Source organism: Poecilia formosa, unplaced genomic scaffold (assembly GCF_000485575.1).
Source record: "Poecilia formosa unplaced genomic scaffold, Poecilia_formosa-5.1.2 Scaffold30, whole genome shotgun sequence".
NCBI lineage: Eukaryota > Metazoa > Chordata > Actinopteri > Cyprinodontiformes > Poeciliidae > Poecilia > Poecilia formosa.
In genome coordinates this window covers 2,064,144-2,082,193 of record NW_006799969.1, presented here as the reverse complement: position 1 = coordinate 2,082,193, position 18,050 = coordinate 2,064,144, and the positions used below count along the sequence as shown (strand labels likewise).

The window sequence follows — 18,050 nt, the reverse complement described above, 5'->3', positions numbered from 1 at the left end:
CAGATACATCTAAAAATATGGAACATTACATAAAAGTGCAATATTTCTCACTAGTTATCTCGGAAAGTGAAACTTGTATATTACGTATAATCAGCACAACGAGTGATCTATTCCTTGTTGTCTTCTTGTTAGTTTTATGCTTGTTGCTTACAGATAATGAAAACCCAACATTGAGTGTCTCGTAAAATTAGAATACTGTGAACAAAGAGATTATTAGAAACTCAGTGTCACAACCTAATCAGCTAATTAACTAAAACAAACTGTAAATGATCCATTTTCAGTTTACTGACAAAAAAAAAACATTTTTATTTAAATGTCCTGGGATTTCAAGGAACACCCATAATGCCAAACAACCTATAAGGTTGCTAACAAGAAAAACAGGATTTCTTGTTAACCAGCAGGCATGTAGATTGCATCCAATGATATATATATATTTGGTAAATAGGTTGACTTGAAGACACTAAGGTGGTTAATTTTTTACTTCCAGAATCTTCTTTATAGGTGATCTTAGCAGGGCAAGCCAAACGTCCAGGCCTTGAGTCATTTCATTCAGTATTTTACCAGCCCAGAGAAGAGGTCTTCCTCCTCTTCATTCATACTCAAACACCTTCTCTGTTAGATCCATTTGCAACTGAAAAGCAATCAGATCTAAAAGAACTAAAAGAAGAAGAATTCCCATTTACAGCACAAGTCTAGGACCAGATGTGTGTGGGTATGCAAGTGAAACAAAACCCCTAACCAGTACCATCTTGAATGACATCACTGACATTTGGGAAATTCAACTTTATCAGCACAAGCCTCTCCGGTTCACACATTTATTTTTTTTAAAAATAAAAAGCATAAATGTTACAGTTTCTAATCTAGAAACATATTTACAAGATTTGCAGCACTGAAATAAATAAGGTAGAGAATATAGCAAAGAGAAATGATAAACGGTCTACAATGTACATTACATTTAGCTACTTAAAGCTATTTTCAATAAAGAAAAAAAAATCTCAAACTATACTTTAGTATTAATAAATAAAGCTATGTGAAAAAATAAATAAGGTTCTCTTACGTCTACGAATTTACGTTTTTACACTTAGGACAGAGCTTTTTACGTGTAAGCTTTTACGGTCCGCTTCTTCGTTTTAAAGCTTATGATTCAAACAGACACGCGTACTGCAAACACTTCAGAATAAACTGGTTTCTGACCTATTTTGGCATTGGAACCATTTCAGAATTGGGATATTGGCAAAGAAGAGACAACTCCGATCCAAAAACTAGACTGTTTTGCAATGCTTCTCGGAATCTGTCCTTTGTGCGGACCAAGCGGGTCCAGAACCTTCACCCCCAGTGGTTCAGCATCTCTGTGTACCTAAAAAGTTCCTGATTAGGACTTTTATTCCTTCAGGAATTCTGAACGGTGATACTTTTGTTTTTCCTCGCTGGCTCTGAAGAGAGTGATGTGTCTTTAAAACACAGAAATTATACATATCAACACCTACACATTCTCAACTCCGATAATGACAACACTTCACATTATTCCTCTGAATATAAACAGTGGAAGATCCAGAACTCTTTATCCTTGTGTATACTACTTTTTTTTTGACACTAGCTAAAAGTTAAAACCAAAGTAATGTGTGTAAAAAAAACAAAACACTAAGGCTGTAGAATTAAGGCTCTATAAATAATAATCCCAAGCAAATTGCTGACATGTATAAACAGCAACTCTGCCGCAATTAAGTGAAAGAAGTGTTAAGGACATTCCTTGCCGATCCATTTTTTGTTTTTCTAACTTGGCTTGGTCATAACCTGACACAACCTGAAGGAACATCAATCAGCCTGGTTCACCTCTAATAGCTTTCAAATGAGTTGCAGAGTTCTGGCTGAAAGAAGATGACTGGAAGGTACGTTTCAGACTCGGTTCACCTCCAGTGTCTGCACAAAAGTTAATACCCTTGAATTTTTTCACATTGACTCAAACTGAAGCCATACATTTCAATGTTTCTTCTGGATTGTATGTGTTGGACCAACAAGAAAAAGAAAACAACTGTGGAAGCAAAAGGAAACATCATTTTCATTTTATTTATGAATAAAATTCTGAAAGGTGTGTTGTACTTGTACATTTAACCTGGTCTATAAATAGGTTCAGTGAGCCACAAACGTGGATAATTGTTTTGGCAGGACAGACTTTAGTCGTGAACTCCAATAAATCTCAGATTTATTGATGAGTCATGCAGCAAGCAGATGGAAAAATCACGTGAGACTGAAATGTAATCTTTTGGCCAAGTGAAATTTCATGTATGATGGATCCCTACTGTGAAACGAAGTGGTAGCAGCAATGGGATCAGAATCCAATTGGCTCCCCTATGCAATTTGATAGCGTAAGAGCTTCTTTGCAAAATACAATTGGCAAAAATTTTTGTCTTTATTTGGTGATGCTCCAAAAGACATGCAGCTGTCTGAAATCAAAACCTTTCAGATTTTTATTTGTAAAGAAAATTCTGAAAATCACATTTCCTTTCCCTTCAGAATTCCTTATGCTTTGTGTTGGTCAGTCACAGAAAATACTAGTAAAATGCATTGAATTTTCAGATTGTAATGTGACAAAATGTGTTCAAGGGATATGAATGCTTGAGCAAGACACTGCAGCTGCTTTAACCGGGTTTCTTTGAAAAAGGAATGGCTCCACTCATTTGAAGTTAGACAAAGCTGTTATTTGTGAAGTGTGTGGGAATGTTCCAAATAGCATAAACATAACTTTAAAATGGCTCTAAAGTAAGAAACAAAACAGAAACAAGACCACATATGATACAAATCCTGTAAAAATATACAATAACTAAAATGAAAACCACACATTCTAATGCAGGGGTTTGAGTCTGGCCTGCTAACGATGGTTACATCCACGATGCACTGCTGCATTTTGTGGAGGGGTGGGGGTTAGCATTCTAAATGTTCCCTTTATGCCACAGCCCAAACCCCTGTCCTAAAGCTTTTTCTCTTCCTCCTTCATCTGCAAAAGTTCCAGTTTCAAACGAAACAGTAAGAAGCAAGTGTTTTACAGTACAGGAGTTTGATTCTGGCAGATGAGTCTCTCTGGATCCTCCTTGCAACCCAGACTGGCTGTATTCTTAATACATCCACTAGTCCATCGCCACTATAAGTTTGTCGCTCAACCGAACGTCCAAACTACGAAGATAATCGGCGAATGATGAAAAAAAACAGCATTGGTCATATGCTTCTTGCTGAGTTTATCTCTCATACAAAAGAAAAACTGGGAAAAACTGAGCAGTATGGGGATTTCTTTTGCCTCAGTTGCTGTTATAAATTTCTTTTTAGCGTGGCGTCCAGTCACTGCCCATGCTCAGTTTGGCCCTGGGAATGGTCATCTTCTCCGTGCAGGGAGGCGAGCTCATCTCTGGAGAGAAGTGGATGATGCCGCAGTCAGTCTTCATATTCTGAAACTTATTCTCCTTGGAGGGCTCCATGTAGACGACTGAATTCTTGTTCACGTGTTTCTTCAGGATGACCGTCTGTGGGGAGGGGGGAGCAGGATGGAAAACAACGCATTAAGGTCATTATTTGGTAGACCTGCAGTGACAGCATCATGATTTATGTTCACTGGTGCTCGCTTGTTATAGAAAAAGAGATAACTTGATATTTTGACATTATAGGCTCATTTAAAGGTTTATGGGAGGCACGACCTTTTGCTATCTGAAAGCGTAGAGCGAAGGGAAACACCATTTATTCTTAAGCTGTGACAGTTTTAGTACCGGCTGGGCCGGGAACGGGGAAATCAGGGAAAATGCTTCCTAGGAAAAGTCAGAAATTAAGCTCAACTTAACAGTAACAATTCTTTGTTAGATATTTTGCTTAAAGACGGAGCAATCGGGATTTTGTGTCCTATTTCTGACCTGCACATACTGGATTTTGTGTGATTCCAATTTCTCTCTAAGAACTTTAATAAAACTATAATAAAAGACAACACAGAAAATGCAATTTTCTATAAAAAGCTGACCCCTACCTTAACTTTGAGATTTCCAAATGAGTGCCAAGATTTCCAAAAACAGCGTATTCCAAAACAAACAGCTAAAAAGCTCAAATTGATCAACGGGAACTTTGTTGTGCTCTTTACAGGCTTCCTGTTATCTGCTAAGTTGTGCTCTCTCTTGTTCTATCACAGCCTAAATGAACCAAAGTAATATTCCCACCTCCTTTCCTCAGGAGTAGCTTCCACCCTGAAGAGCATTTTTGTTAGTGTGAGGTTGTGTTTTCGAAAAACTGTTCGCTGGTTAGAGCCAGTCAAATCAAAAATCATCACATGTCAGCAGACTATTAATTTGCGGACAATTGCTCACCTTCTTTGGTGCGCTGTAGCAGGACATCTGCACCCACTTCTTTTTCTTGTTGATGAGTAATGCCACAATGAGAAAGATAATGATGGCCAAAAGGAGTCCTGCAAGGATCCATGCAGCTGATTGGTAAACAAGAGCCATCTCTGTATGGCTGGGGTAGTTCTCACCCAAACGTGGCTGGTCTATGTGAGACAGAAAAGACATAGGACGTTTATGGATCTGGATTTCTACACATTTCTAAATACCTAAATGCTCCACTTTCTGGGGGCCCCTGTTTGTTTGTTCCTGTTATTAAAGTGTAAAAACAGAAGCTCCCTATAAATATACAGAAAATATTCCCGACCTTAGGTTGTAAATATATGCACTGATGGGCAGACAGATAAATAAAGGGACTGACTGACATATGCATAGATGAATGGAGGGACAGACATTTGCAGAGATTAACTGATTGAAAAATGGGTCTATACAAGAACAGCATGTCTGATATACAAATATTTTTTTTAAATACTCTTACTTTTTCCATGTTTATCCAGACCTGGAAAATACTTGAACTCCTTGGGAACTGATGTATTCATCCCATGGAAAACTTACTCTGCACTGTAACAGCAACATTTACTGATCCTAAATTGAAAACATCTTGAACTAATGATATACTCCTGGGCAGAGAAGTGGGTCCAGTCATTCAAAATGAAAAATGACTCCTGTTTCCCTCAGGAAGGATCATGTTTAGCTCAAGTCCATTTATCACTCTTGTTTTAATATACATTTCACTCATTTATTAAGCCATTCCCAACAGACCACATTAGCATAAACACTCTCAGGGACTGGCAGGAAGAGTGTGGCAAAGCTGCCATATAGCTAACAGGACAGGATCGGTACTGGAGGACGATGAAGAACAGACAGCTACCTGTGTCAGCGGTGACAGGTGGGACGGTCACAGTTGTAATCCAAGATTCACTCTGCCATGTGGTGGTGACCACTTCTTGTGATGTGCTGGTGGATACAGTCACTGATGCTGATGTTGTTGATTCTGTTCAGACAGAAGCAAGATGCCAATATTTTCAGAGTTCTGCAGTGAGCTAGTGTTTACACTCCCTGGTGTTTCAGCTGATAAGCTGTGTTTATTGGATCTGTCATCCGAACTTCCACTGGGACACTTTGTGCGCACATTACGTTAAAAGCTCCGTTTTCCGTCGGCTAAATAACAAAACAGCTACACGTCAGTGCGAACAATAGGAGGGTATGCTTAGTTTTTCCTCTATAGGAAAAGCTGACATGGGACTTTGCCTTCCTGTGGTGCCAGCAGGCGAAAGCGTTATGGGCCAATGCAGCCAGGGGACAGGAAGCACGTGTGAATGTGCGGATGCTCAAGGAATGTTTTCGTTCTGAGCGGACTGTGTGGGTCTGGCACATGGAATGTTTTCTATGTGATCCTGTTTGCCTGTTTAGTGTTTAAGTGGCTGGATCTAACAAATGGTCAGAGAATCAGTTTAAGCCCTCTCTTGTAGTAGCACCATGACTCATGACATTACAACCAATATTACTAACACCATCATTCAAAAGTAGAGGGAAGTGATACAGTGCTTTGCAAAAGCCAAAAACAGTGTTTTGTTATAGGCATCAATGTATTTTTGGAGGGAATTTTATGACACACTGGTATGTAGAAGTGGATGGCTGTGAAGTGTCAGAAGTTAGTGCATGGTTTTCGATGTTTTATATAAATAAAAACGTAAAAAGCGAGGAATGCATTTGTGAGTACATCTCACACATGAATGTGAGCCTTGATCTTAATCACTACATTGTAGCTCCAACAGGTTTTCTTCCAGTATCGCTTTTAATTTAGCACAATCCCTCTTTTTGTGAACTCCGGTCACCTTCTTTGTCCCTACTAGAGAATATTACTGACACGGCATGAAGCCCCCACCACTATGTTTTGCTTTGAGGTTGGTGTGCAGAATTTGATTTCTACCAATTTCTGTATCATCTGACCAGAGCACCTCCTTTTAGATGTTTGTTGTGTCCCCTATGTGCCTTGTATAATACAAAAAATCCCACACTTCTCATTGGTTTTATTAAACACTGGCTTTTTTCTTGCCACTTTTTCATAAGGGTCTGATTTGTGGACCAAATGACTAATAATTACCTGTTGACAAATTCTGTGCTATTTTGTATTGGTCTCATATAAAATCCCGCCCACCCAAGGCACTGTGCATAATTTCAAATATGCCAACTAAACTAAACTGTTTCAACTAAGGATAACTTCCCAGAACAAAAGGCAGCTTTCTCCCATCTATGTTTTTCTCGACACCCACCCAAAAACGTACCGAGACAATGTGGGCAGCACTGGCCCTTGAGTAAAACCGGCACCCTGCAGCTGGCTGCCGGACAGTGTTGGGAGAAACACTGAATAGTGCCGTTGCTGCACGTGCAGCTCGTGCAGGCGTTGGCCTTCCAGGAGTCCCCGGCTTGCAGCATGTCCCCTTCGGCGGTTATGCAGAACTCCTGTTGGCTGCCGTTCACTGGCAGCAAGTTGCTCTCTGTCTCTTCTGTCAGTGGACACATGCAAATCTGATCAGTAATGAAACACTGCAGAAGCCTGTCACATTAGAGCCACTTACATCGATTGAGTAAAGCCAGAAATACGTGTGAACAGCTAACGGAGAATGCCGTGCATTGCCTAATTGAGAGCTCAGCTTCTAAGTGACCCGCGATATTTAACATTTCAATCCACAAGGGTTACAGGGCCGTAGCGGCAGCTTTCCAGGTGACTCTCTTTGGGAGCTGTCACTTAAGCCCAAACTCTTATCTCCATCTTTGACAAGGCTGCAGGGCTGAGATCTATAGCTTTTTAATGACCACACTGAGGGGGACTCAGTCAGCATGTACACACTCCACTGTACACATCCATTACAAGGCTTATCAGCGAGATGTGTGTTATTCTCAGATTCCTGGTGACCAGGCCCATACATATATCAAAGTGTGGCCTTTGACAGCCCGTCTTTGTGCACGGAGATGCAGGGATAAGGCAGGCCAGCATTCTCGAGGAGCAGCTCTGAGATGCAGTCATGCATGGATGATTTGTGGGCCTCATTGTTGGGAGTGCATGGGAAATGTTGTTTGTAAGTTTATAAATGTGTGAGACATTCTGAAATGTTTGGCGTCAGTTGTAAATAAAATGTGCATGTGGTTTTACGTTTGCCTCAGCAGTGGAGCGCTACAGATGCAGAAAGATTACAGTCTCGTCCCATCAGCAATCAGACAGTTAGACGAGTCTCTGATGTGGGCCGCTGGGTGAAAGCAGTCCACATGTTGTGCTTCTTGCCTGGAGGAGCTCTACATAAACGCAACCGGTCTTTGCTGGTTTCTTTATGGGCCTCTGTGCTTGACATAAAACTGGCCGCAAAGAGCAACATGCGAGACCCTACAAAACCACATGCTGATAGCACATCAACAGCAGCTTTAAACAACCCTGACCTGCTTCACACGGCCCCCTCCTAAAGCTGTTCGACCTTGTTGTTTTCCTGAAGGGAACCCCCTCCTTTCCCTCTTTTTATTACCTGGGCACATATGGCAACAGGTGTCCTTGTTTCTGATGGGTGTCTGGCAAAGCGCTGGGGGACAAACTTCCGTGTCGCACAGGACGCGTCCCTTCCTGCAGGTGCAGCGCGTGCACTCGTCCAGGTTCCAAGTTTCCCCCTCCACATAAAGTTCCCCTCCAGGTGCTCTGCACACCACCATGTCCATCCCCTCAGGCTGGCCACTGCCGGACTCATCTGATGGAGAAAAGAAACAATTTGTTTCTCTTGTTTTCTGTAGTTACCACAAACACCTTATGTCTGACCTTTAACAAACTTTTAATTGTCCCCCTCAACTACCTTGAAAATCGCTTGGCTGGACAATTTCAAGCCTCTTTCAGATACTCCTTTGTTCTGATATCTACATGTCTTTGTTTCAGCTCAAAATCCTCTGACAGGTCCTGACTTGGAACGAAATTGAAACACCAGTACATCTCTGACGCACCTCGGGAGATGGTAGTAAACACACAACTAACTGCAGGGTATAAAAGCACTCGGTTTTCACAGAAGACGTCATATCTTTCTTCACTGTCAATCTAAATAATTTGACAAATACGTGCTGATGACGGTAGAAAACAACAAGCTTGAGAAAATATGTGAAAGCTGCCAGGGTTAGTCATAACGACCTATGATGAATCCCCTGCTTCGTGAATCTCCTGAGTGAATTGTTTTAGAATGATTGCTTATATTTTTAAGCTCTCACTCTAGTTTAAAAACATAGGGAGGAAAATAAAAATATGTTGTATAATCCTATTGATGTAATAGTTTCAATTAATTTGACTAATGATGAAGAAACCTTTGCCTGCTTCTCTTAAATAAAAAGGAGCTTTGAGGAATTTTACCTGATTTCTAATCATTGACAACTGTATCCATAATTATGAATATGAATATATGTATTTACATTCATAAACATAATTAAAAGTAATCAAATCTGACACAAAGAGTAAATTACAGCTTGATTTAATCTTGATCAATCAGGGTTTTTTTTATTTTTTTTAGCAATATCTTGTTAATGAAGGTCAGAGGCGATAAGTGCAGATCACTGTCTAATATAAAGAAGCCTCTGGCACCGTACAGAAGTCTGTTTTTTTCACACACTTAGCCAAAAACATATTTCGTGTCTCGCAGAGCGCAGAGCACATCTGCAAAGAGTTAGACTGTTGTCCCCTGACTGAAAAGGGTGCTTAGCAGAAAGTAGAAGACAGTCTTTCATTTCTAAATATTTGAACAGCCAGCTGAGTCACCCCTCCATAAATATCCCTTACAAGTGGGAGAGTTGTGGATATAAAAGTGTGGGTGTGGATCAGCGCGCCTTCCAGTTCCAACAAAACACATAGAGAGTGTGACTGTGCCCAATCGAGAGGCCATGAAGTTTAGAATCTAAAAGTTGGACTATGATATGTTATTACCAGATGAGGAAAGTGTTTAGGTACGACTGCTGCTAGTGTGACCACACCATGCAAACTCTGCTATGTTGTTGGAAAGATTAGACTTCAAGGTTTCATAAAACAGTTTCCCTCTTATCACAGTGTCTGTCGTAAGACTGTTATCTGAATAAAAAGACACATGCTGTGTGTGTATCTGTGTTCCAAACCAAGTGTAGGTTTCTGGCTTCAGTAGTGATTGTTTACAATTTTTTTTAAATTTTTTTAATGAGGCTACAAGCAGCTAATACTGCAACTCTGATCTTAAAAGAGACATAGAAGTTTATTCCTTTATTTGTTTTATGTACCTTTGAGCTGTGGCCACATTGGGATATTACACAGAAGTGGATGATTATTTACAATGAAGATGGACACTAGTGCCATCTCCACCGTTGGCTGTTCCAATAGTCAGCAGATGTTGCTTAGGGATGTCAAGACCTAATCTGGCTAATTGGTCATAAACTCTACACTTGATATTTTTACTATTTCTATTTGCTTTACTTTGCTTCTTTTTAAGCTAATTAATTATTTATTCATGTTTTCTAACCCTAGCTCCCTTTTTTTCCTTTTTAACTGTTCCTATCTATTTGTTGCTGTGCAGCACTTTGGTGCAACTTGCTTGATGGAAACAAAGCTGGCATGGTTTGATTTTGGACTTTGCTGCCAGTGCAAGCTCGATATCTTGTCTTATGTTGCAGTTATTACGACAAGACATGTTCATAAAGCTGAGACATGGGGATGTTTCTCACAGTGAAGCCTTACCTTCACATGTAGGACAGCATTGGTCAGACTTGACAACAGGTTGAGAGCAGCTGGGCATGGGGCATGATATGAGGACACACATCTCCCGCCCAGAGAGGCAGTAGCAGTCACGGCAGCCGTCGTGCCAGCTGTCACCCTCCTCATACCTGCGGCCATTGGAGGTGAGGCAGAAGCTGGGCATGCTGGCTGGGACGGTTGTGCTTGGAACTTGGTCAATTTCTAGAAACACAAATATATGATATATAGAAAGTATGACCTTTTTGCTCTTGAAAGAGCACAAAAAAAAAACAAGCAGTTCATGTTCTTTTCGCTTGGAGAAAAATGAGTTCTTAATGACAGCCACATAGTTACTTCTACGTCATTTCACTCAGTTAGACACTGCCTTGAGTATTAGATTGTTCAAATGCACCCAGAGACCTTGTTAAGAGCAAGAAATTGTCAAGTTGTCACAACACTGCTTTTAAAGTTTGAAATGATCCGGAGCACAGCTTGAACTCTGTGAACTGTCGAACTTAGGCAGATGCTTACAGGACTATTCATTTAGATTTTAGGTCTGAAAAACACAGATAAATTTAAACGGACTTCCAAAAATGTTTTCTCTTTCCTTTACATTTTCCCAAATCTAAAACAGAAGCTCATTCAGAATTTTTAACTCAAGTAAACAGAGGATTATTTACAGAAGGTGTTGTCGAGTTTTTGTTTGTGTTTGTAGAAAGGAACCCAGGTGTACCGCTGCTCCCACTATCCGAGAAAACCAGGAGATTAAATATTTGTAATATGCCTAAATTGGAAAAATAAACGCATAGCATGAAATGTGATCCAGCATCAATGTGGCACCTGAAAATAATTTCGAAATTCAAGGTTTGAGGTAATTCTTAGCAACTGCAGTTACACAAACATGCACTGGAGAAAACTAAACACTTAACAGGAAAACTTTTCATCTCACTGGGGAGGAGCAAAAGGTCACAGAACCAAAAAATCTCCCATAGGATCAAAGCTGTATTCTCCTGTTTTTAAGCTTTTAACTCCAGGATTGTTTAGTGCTAATGTTCAGATTTGCTATAGGAGTTTACTTCACTTATCTCATATTCATGTTGATCTTAAGGTAAATGAGACGGTTTTAGCAGAGAGACTACTAATCAAATATCCCTACATCTACATTTGCCTTTAAAAGACCCAGTAATTTATCTTATTTAAATAAATCGTCGGTTGAATGAAAACAACCTAGATGCAGTAGAACCCAGAAAGCTAAATATACGATGACTCCAAGTTAGATTATTGTGCATTTCAGTTATAATTTCTGGTGAGCTAAAACTTGGAGATGTCCCATTTTCACCAGTGCTGAGATTAGATTCGGTACTTAATAGTTACTTTGATACCTTTGCACATGCAGATGTTGCAGCCCTTCTTGTTCTGTCGATAGCCATTGCTACAGTACTTGTCGCAGGTCAAGGGAGGACATTTCACACAACGACACATTTCACAGCCATGTTTGTTCCTCCTGCAGGATGAGACACACATTGAAGCACGTGTAATGTAAAAGTCTGTTATTGCAATGGCAAATTAGCTATGAAGTCCCACATAATCGTTTCAAAAGCTGGATTTCTTCAAGATCTGTGAAGAAACATGGTCTTGTGACACATTGAAAGAAGTATTCTAAAGTCACGAACAATCAACATCTGGACCGGTTTTTCTTTCTTTATACTGGTTTCTTTGAAGAATGTCAAATAAAAGTCAACATGCGAGTTGCTTGTGGTTTGAATATCATACCAATCCTAAAGACTCTGAAAGGGGCACTTTAAACCCAATTCAGATGCTTTCAATTCTGCCTGTTGCCATCTTTATTGCCCCAGAATCTCCAGTTTGTACATAAAAGTGTTTGTGAGCAGTGGACTGGTAAGAGTTAGGGTAGATTTTCAAACATTGTTGTTGACGTTACAGAAAAAGATGGTGGAAGAAGGGGGCTTCCGATGGCCAACCTGATAATAGACAGTTTTACTTGAGTGGAAAAGAAAGAAACTTGGGCGGAAAGTTATAAGTATAGATTTCATGCAGAGAGAGAAGCAGAATGAAATGCAGAAGCTGGAAACAGGACAGATGGATTCAATTATCTGCCCAATAAACATGGATGGGTTACAGCTTGATGAACTGTCAAATCACAGATAAAAGAATAAACCGTATCCACACCTTTACCATTCACTCAGCTTCCCTCTTTGACTTTCTCTCCAGTTAAGCTATGATTTTTATTATTTCGGTTCTTATGCTACTTCATTAAACCCAAATAATCACACCATTAATCTTCGTCTGCCGAAGTCAAACAGACTCCAAAATCTATAATGCACTGCATAAAGTGGATGCAAATCTCAGTTTCAGCAAACTGAAGACTCGATTTATGCTGAAACAGCAACAAGAGTGACAGAAACAACACTGTGAGTGGCCAGCCAGCGCCTCTCTGTACAAATACTGAGAGAGTGTGTGGGGCAACCTTATGGCAAGGCTTTGTTTAAAGATGTCATGTGGAATGCAAAGCAAGGCTTTGGGCTCCAGAGGGGATAGAGGTTCTTGGGGAGACACGGGGGGCCTTGTTATTAGACTGCTGGCTCAGCAGAATTTCTATTGTAATGTCTGGAAAAAAGCCGTTCAAAGTCTGTGTTCACAATGTGGATATTTTTAACTAAGAAGGATAAATCTGATTCGACTTTGTGGATGTTCTCTGCATAACTATTCACAAATCTAAAAGTTTTTTTTTTTTTTTTGTTTTTTTTTAATCACATTACTGCCACAAGCTTCAATGTAACTTATTGGACGTTCTTATGACAAACAGAAATTAGTGCACAACTTTGAAGTGAAAATAAATGGATACATAACTTGTTTTCGCCAAAAGAAACACAATGAGTCAAATTTGTGTTGGTCTATCATCATATGAAAAAGTTCATAAGGTACAAAAACAGGCTGGTGCAAAGAACTTTATATAAACTGGTAATTCTAGAGGAGATTCTTCAAAACACACCTAATCCATTTTCCAGGGTTTGTTTTTCTCCTAGTTTGGATTTGAACACCAAAAAACTCACAGGATGTCATCAAGTGATCATTATAACTTGGTTTTTGTTTTGCTTCGTGGTAGCTACAATCAGGAGTGTGAGAGGACAAATCTGCACTGTGAGACACACAGGCTCTCAGAGGATTTCAGACTTCTAAGGCAAGACACAAACAGCTGCTTAGGAAGGATAAAACAAAGACTTCCTGCTCTTCTTTCTGCCCCCACAGGATCCTTCTCTATACTTTCTTCCTTTCTTTGCAACTATATTAGGCCTGTCTTCAGCCATAGCTCCCGGATGCAAGGCTGTATATATTTCTTGCGGCTGTCTTTGGTCCTGATGCAGTTTTGATCGTTGCTTTGGGACAGGATGATGATTTATGAAATGGGACTAGTGCCTGGGGACTAAGCATTCTGGCACAGAGCGCTCCCAGATGTTTGATTGGGCTAAATGGGATTAGGAGGGGAACGAGTTGCAGGGAGCTGAAAGGCTAACGTGGACCCCACAGAAACTTAATCGCACTCAAAAAGAGACACATTCATTCACAGATTCAGAATCCTGGGAATGGCCACCAAGGTAGATGGGTGCTTTGATCATGGATGCCAAATAGCTGCTGACATACTGACTAATGAGCAAGCACAGGCTGCAAGGTAATGCTCGATAAGATTCAATAAGCACTCAGCTGATTATATAAACACAGCAATTTACTGTGCACACAAGAGGTGACAGGTCTAAAACACATAAAGCACTTGATTAACATGGTTCTTAAAGAAATTGATGAAGTCCTCTCCCGGGCCCGGACAAAGAAAATCTAAACTTCTGAAGTTCAAAACGCTTAAGTCTTTTTGCTTTTCGTATGAGTTTTAGGTAGAATACTGGACTTCTGTGTAACACTGTGACTTAGGATCCTTTCCATTCATTTTCTGTCAACTTCTTGTGCTTGACAATAAGGCCTGCTTGGAGTGACTCCCCCTCAGTTAATCTGAATGACATATTATGCAAAAACAAAACAAAACTATAATTTAGTTTGATTTAGTTAAAAGTTATTCTATATGACTTACAAATTGCTAATATTATCTAATTAATAATCTAACAAATGTATTACATACAATTTATATGCCTCCGATTTTAAGAATTTAGATAATGTCTACATGTTTATATATGAATAAATTAGGATTAAGTTAAAACTGATTCAGTCAGCTGGATAAATCTGGCTCATTAACGCAATGCAGGCACCGACTTAATCAGTAAAATATGCAACAAAATCGTTTCTCGTTTAATCAAGAGAAAGCACAGCAGTCAACATTTCAGCTGCATAAAGTGCTTTCAGCAGATTAAAAGTTGCAGCGGCTTAGTCTTTATTAGCAGCTCATTAGTAGTTATCAGTTGTCAAAACAGTTGCGTAAAGTGCTTCTGGCAGATACAGACTGATGCGTCATCTTGTCAAAGTTTTCAGGTACAAAGCAATACATAACCACAAAATAGTGAAGGTGCAAAAACAACCTGCAGAGTCAACAGAAACAGATGACATTAAACAGGCTGAAACCACGGGCCTGTTTAAACAGATGTTTAGACAGATGAGAATAGCTGGATTTGAGTGATGAGAAACCCATTGGGTCATCGGGTGAACATACACATATCCATAAGGGCAGGTCTTTGTGCAGGTCAGGGTTCGGCACTTGGGAGTGGGGATGCTGCACTCACACACCTCGCAGCCCAAATCATCCTTCTCATATCCCGTCGGACATTGCAGAGGACAGTACTTTCCCAAGTCAGGACAGGAGTCATCTGAAAGAGTTGAGTTAGGAAGGTCATCTTATAAAGCTTTAGAAAAGCAAAGACATAGTGTGCTATTTGGTTGTGCACACGAAGATTCCGCTGACAAAGCATTTTGTCAGAGGAATCTGACAAAATGGAGTCAGAGCATTGATCATTTTCAGCAAGAAAATGATCAATGTCTATATCAGATGTTTATTACACTAAAATCAATTCCCTGAGATTTCAAACCAAAGGTAAAACTTACTGTTGAGACACTGGCAGAGGAGGCACCCATTGTGGTCCTGTTGGAAGCCATAGGGGCATTCATTCCCTGAAAGGGAGCAATTTTCCAATGGTGGACACAGCAAAGGGCTAACTGTTTCATAGGATGGCTCTGCAAAATGAAAGAACAGTGACAGACGTAGCATTATGACATAAAAATATAACTTTATCAAACGTAAATGAGCATTTGTTTAATCCCCCTCTGGTGCAACGTCTAATCTTTCTTTCCATCTGTGATAGCTACCTATTTGCACATTTACACTGCTCTAAACAGCAATTACAGATAACTGCAGAGCAATTACACTGCACTAAGGTAGGTTACACTCCAAGATGGGATGGGATGTCTGTGTGTTGCTTAGTAGCCTCCCATTAATAAGTTTAATGTGTCTGGCACACGCAGAAGCTTCAGTCTGCCAGTTTAGAGGAAAAAAAGCATCCCGGGGGGCTTAATGCAAATTCACGCATGGCTCCAGACTGCCTTGTGTTTGGGCCAACTTTACTGTAAATCTGCATTATAAATAAGAATAGAACAACTAAACCGTTCTTGGGACATTCTGCGGGAGGAGTGGCTCGTCGAGATGTAACTAATTTTATGAAGAAAGAAAAGATCAAGCTCAATTATGCAGCCTCCTGCTTTGAAAGCATGCCGTAACCTCATCCACACAGGTGGGTCTCATTTTGGTGGGCAAGGGCAATAAAGAAATACAAAGAACCCTACAGCTTGAAGAATGCACTATGGCCTCCCCTTTAATGAGCCCATGCCGATATATTCTTTGTAGTAAAGCTGCAGGGCCACAAGAGCCTTACCCGTGCGGTATGTGGGTTAATGTGTAGCCCAGAGAATTTGGCTGTGTATTAAACTTAATAAATACGACGGGATGCTTGGTTGGAAAGCCCTCCGATACCTTCGCAGAAGGGACAGCACTCTCCAGGGATCTTTACAGGGTTCTGGCAACTCTGTTTGCAGGCCATGGCTGTACAGTGTGGATCCCCATCCACACACTGACAGAATGTGCAGTCGTCTTCTTTCCACTGTTCCTCGTGGGTTCGGAGTTTGTTATTCACCCAGCAGCTAGCCTTAGTGCTGTCCATCGACATCAACTCAACATCTGAGAAAGAAAAATGCACATCCGCTATGCAATTCTGGTACAAAAGTAAAGGAAGAAAGGAACATTTTATGTACTTTTGTTTTGTGAATCTGTGTTTATAGTTTACTTGGGTGTCAAAATAAAACCGTTTTCAGAGTTGATTCCCCGTCCTCGTCTGCAGCTGAGGCAGACAGTAAGAAGCAGGATATCCCGCCTGGGAGTCAATAAGATACTGAGACTTTCTTTTGAACAACAGCCAGCGACAAAACACTTTTGAATTTGGGAAATATAAACAAGAGCTTAAATGTTTGCGGCACATTTGTTATTACAAGTAAGATTTTCTAAAGTGCAACATAGGCAGGCTTTAAAGTTTCACAATATCTAGTCCCAGCAGAATCCACTCTAGTTTTTGGCAAATACTACAACTTCTTTGTTCAAATCTTAGCTTTGAATCCCCAAGGTCCCTGGTCAAAGGGCAAGCCAGACTTCTAATATATCAATTTTCTCTCTGAAGAAAAGAAAGTTCTTTTATAGATTTATTCATTAGCCTTGAGTAGAAGCCATAAAGTTTTGCGACAGTTTTAAAGTTAACCTGAGGAGTTATTCTGCTCACTTTTAGGTAATGGATGACAGTGAAGGCAAGCTCTTAACCTTGTTTTTATCTGCCATTTTTAAACATCTTAGACACAATCTTAATATATGTAAATCTAAAACCATGGATCTTTCTTTTTTTTATGAAAATAAAAGTTTAATGTGTGAGTCTGAAAGACATAAAGGTAGCAGTTCACAGTGTACAAGAGCAATACTGAAATTTCGATTGCTAAAATCCCATTCAGTAGACTGAGATTGGCCTAAGCTGATTTTTATTCACTCAGTGTATGCCTTCATAAACTGTACCAGTTCTGCTTTAACAAAATATTGATGTTTATTATTGCACTGAAAGCAAATGAAGTCAGAAGAATTGTTGGAATGTGTCTGTGGTTCATTCAACTTTTGAGACAGCAAGAGATATATATAAAAAAACAAAAACCTGCAATCTTGGTGTTTGATCAAACTGATGTTTTAGTCATGCTAGCATCGCTAACCATCCATCTATTGTCTATACTTGTTTATCCTTGCACGGTTGCGGCAGGGGATATGGGTGCTGGTACCTTTCTCCAGTGGTCACTGGGCTAGAGAGGGGGATACACTCTGCACAGGTTGCCAGTCTATCACAGGGCCACAGGAAAAACAACCCTGCACACACACAATCACTCCTAAGGGCAAGTTAGAGACACCAATTATCCTACTTCGTGTATTTTTTAGGCCCAGACAGAATCAAGCCCTGTAAGAGAAGCCTGAGCAAATTCAATGCAAAAAAGGCCCCAGGCCAGGACTCAAATTCAGCATCTTCTCACGGAAAGGCAGCAAAGCTATACCAACTGCTAATAACACCACAAGCCATGCTAACTTCTAAAATAAGACAGTTTAAAATGTCAACTCTATAATAAATTGCTCTTCATTTTAAATATTATTGAAACTCTGTTTTACATCGTCTAATCTCTCACAGACTTTGGCTACTAACAATTGGATTTTTACTTCTAAGTCATACAGCAAGTGTGTTCAAAGTGCGGCCTTCGGGCCATTTAATGGCTCGCTGTAAAACCTGGGGTGCCCCACATCCCTCCATTAGAACGGAGCAAATCTGGCATACAATTATTTCATTTACACTTTTTCATATTTTAGGGCAACATATTTTATAAATAACATCTTCTTAAAAAATATTAGGTGCAAAAAATAGATTCCC

At 40.0% G+C, this 18,050-nt stretch overlaps 1 protein-coding gene across 2 annotated transcripts in view; it reads right to left on the bottom strand.

Annotated features, from left to right (window-relative positions):
• Nucleotides 1-818: 818 nt before the first annotated feature.
• LOC103136119 (cysteine-rich motor neuron 1 protein) overlaps nucleotides 819-18,050 on the bottom strand; it is a 41,526-nt gene continuing 24,294 nt past the window's right edge. For both annotated transcript variants that reach the window (XM_007549226.2, XM_007549227.2), the window contains exons 6-15: nucleotides 16,082-16,285; nucleotides 15,160-15,288; nucleotides 14,771-14,924; nucleotides 11,478-11,599; nucleotides 10,099-10,317; nucleotides 7,895-8,110; nucleotides 6,662-6,883; nucleotides 5,245-5,367; nucleotides 4,341-4,519; nucleotides 819-3,515 (exon numbers count right to left, since the gene is read on the bottom strand). In XM_007549226.2, the coding sequence (XP_007549288.1) occupies nucleotides 3,318-3,515; nucleotides 4,341-4,519; nucleotides 5,245-5,367; nucleotides 6,662-6,883; nucleotides 7,895-8,110; nucleotides 10,099-10,317; nucleotides 11,478-11,599; nucleotides 14,771-14,924; nucleotides 15,160-15,288; nucleotides 16,082-16,285 (1,766 nt within the window). In that variant the 3' untranslated portion in view covers nucleotides 819-3,317. The remainder of the gene's footprint in view (nucleotides 3,516-4,340; nucleotides 4,520-5,244; nucleotides 5,368-6,661; nucleotides 6,884-7,894; nucleotides 8,111-10,098; nucleotides 10,318-11,477; nucleotides 11,600-14,770; nucleotides 14,925-15,159; nucleotides 15,289-16,081; nucleotides 16,286-18,050) is intronic.